At 45.0% G+C, this 2,625-nt stretch overlaps 1 protein-coding gene across 1 annotated transcript in view; it reads right to left on the bottom strand.

The window, feature by feature from the left end:
* Positions 1 to 2,625, bottom strand: part of GAS6 (growth arrest specific 6) — a 41,833-nt gene that overhangs the window by 38,084 nt on the left and 1,124 nt on the right. Inside the window, exon 2 of the mRNA XM_008635855.2 lies at positions 2,510 to 2,619. Within this exon, the coding sequence (XP_008634077.2) occupies positions 2,510 to 2,619 (110 nt within the window). The remainder of the gene's footprint in view (positions 1 to 2,509; positions 2,620 to 2,625) is intronic.

Here is a 2,625-nt window from a genome sequence, read left to right as displayed (position 1 = left end):
AGCAGGCACATGCAGAAATTTCAGCCTTCCTAAACTACAAGGAATCATCTTCTGTCAACAGCAATCTGTACATTTCCCTGGTCAATGAAAGCTCACTTTACCAGCATGGATCAGCTGCAGCCTGGCAATACACTAAGGCATGACTGCAATTACTGCAATTCTTCAAAAAGCTTGGTGGTTTTTACAACAGTTTTTGCCTTTCCTGAGTCAGGTCTCAGCTAGCTTCCTTCTTGTGTCAGTCACTAGGACTGGATGTACAACACAGCATCAGTGAAATGACAGCACAGTAACTCCCTACTGTTTAAAATACTCTTCCGTTGTGAATTAATACTCTGTCCATGAAATCCACAGATACTGCTGGAGAAGTAGTCACCTGTGCCTTACAAAACAGTGAAGGTTTCCAGTGTAGAGTAGTAACAGCCCACATACATAACCTCTGCCACCACGCATTAGAAAACTGTTACTGCGCAGCAGCTGCTGCTTTCATGTCACATATGGATTGCAAAAGGGACAGGAAGTGCCATAAATCCCCAATATATGACGGCACATTTGCTTCTCCATCAAATTGGAGCAAAGTAATGCAAGGAGTAGGACATACTGCACTTAACAAGCAACTTCATAGCTCTTGTCAGGTTTGTGTCTCAGAAAACGTAGGATCTTACGTCACTGAAGATCTAAGTGTCCTGGTGTAGAAGGCCATGTTAGGGGGCACAGACAATAGAAGCCCACCTAGCCTTTCTTCAGGTTTTCAAAACAGAGTGAAACCCAACAGCAATAACGAAGGAAATGCACCAAAAAAATCAAAATAATTTGCAACGACAGAAAGTTGGCATTGTCCTACAAAACGCACTTAAAGTATGACTGTATCTTAAAGAATTTATATTATACATCAAAAGATTTTAAACCAAAATGATTTCACTATTGTCATTTCAGCAGTAGAATTGTGTATTCTTTCCAATTTACAAAATTAATACCAAATACTGTTAAAAACTCCTTACATATTTTTACACTATCCCACCCTTAAACTGATCCATCATGCATCGCCTTTGGCTACTTTCTTGGCCAGCAGACAGTTAGTAAAAGTACTGACCTTAGATCTCCTTTGTTACAGAAGGCTACAAAATCACCCTCATCATGGTTTTCCCTGCATGCACTGCTATGTGATGAATATTTATAGTGAGTTTAAAGTTATATTACTCAACATGAATATGGAAGTAGTTGTACCAGACACTCTCACCCCATTACAGTTATCCACATTCTGAAGTAGCTCAGCTTTTGCAGAACAGAAGCAAACACTTCTACATGCAGATGTGACTACACATAGACATAAAAGGTGTAACATTAAACACTGCCTGGACAAGTGCTCCATATTAATCTCAAAAATGAAGACTGTCAAAAATCTATCATGATGCTTTTGCTGTACTTACTACTGCCTTGTGACAACAAGCTACTGCACTGTATATCCAGTGCTGAGGCTGCTAATGAAGCACACGTGTCAGGACTTGCCTTAATGAAGCATAAAACATCTCTTCAGCGGAGTCCCTCCCTTGCCTGTGGTTTGTGTCTCTGTGTACACACACACGTGCTCTCTCTCCCTCTCTCTCTCTGTTCTATCTTCTCCCTAGAGCATCATACCATTAACAGGAACATGCTGTGCAGAACGGAGCTTCAGTCTGAACACCAAGAAAATCCACTTCCCACTGCTAAATCCATGCCAGATACTCTTTGCAATGAGAACAGCCTATCCAAAAGAGTGTTGAGAGGAGGTGTAAAGTGACTTGAAGAGTAAGCAAGCTTAGTGAAGTATCTGCATGCTGCTTGAAGTGAGAAGGCTGAAGTGAAAGTCAGCCTTGGTAAGACTGGAAAAGGCAGCTCCATGTGTGGTGTGCAGTCTGTAACTGTGTGAATCCACACTTAGTGTTACAAGTGCAGCAGTACCACATTCCCATACATGAGCTCTCCTGCTGTTGTAGTGACAAGTGCAGAACCTACTGATTCTAAGATGCTGACCAAGCTGAATTGGCCCCCATGGATTTAAAAGTGGTTAGGACATTCTTCTGAGAAGCCCTTATTGTGACATATGCTGCAAAATTCAGGGGATTTTAAATACAGCTGGGATGGGAAACTGAAGGAAAGATGAGGGATGGTAAGGTATCCAGACAGAGAAGCTATATCATTATGTTGCACTGGTCTTGCTTCATGGATTTAGACCATGGGTGAACAGGACCCTTCTAGTCTCCAAAGACAGTCCTGCCAGCCAGTGCCAGGCTGGGCTGCTCACCCAGACCACGGTCACCGAGGTGCTCCTGGCTAGACAGCCCTGACACTGTCCTTGTGCAGGCTGAGCCTTAGTGTCCTCCAGTCAATCACCTAATGGCCATGGTCCTCCTCCTCCCGATGCCTTTCCCAGCTGTGCCGGCAGCTGGCATCCAGCGGCGGATAGACGGTGGGCGGGAGCGCGGAGCCGGACAACCCCCCCCAAATCTCCACGGCGGCTGTGCGCCCTTACCGTCTCGGGATCATTCTCAAACACCTCCCGGGCCTCCTCCTTGCTGCAGTGCTCCTCCACGCACTCCCTCTCCAGGTGCCCTTGCTTGGTCTCCTCGAAGATCTGGTAGGCTCGCC

Source organism: Corvus brachyrhynchos, unplaced genomic scaffold, assembly GCF_000691975.1.
Source record: "Corvus brachyrhynchos isolate BGI_N302 unplaced genomic scaffold, ASM69197v1 scaffold83, whole genome shotgun sequence".
Lineage (NCBI taxonomy): Eukaryota > Metazoa > Chordata > Aves > Passeriformes > Corvidae > Corvus > Corvus brachyrhynchos.
The sequence above is the reverse complement of the archived record's forward strand: the minus strand, read 5'-3'. Positions and strand labels throughout refer to the sequence as shown.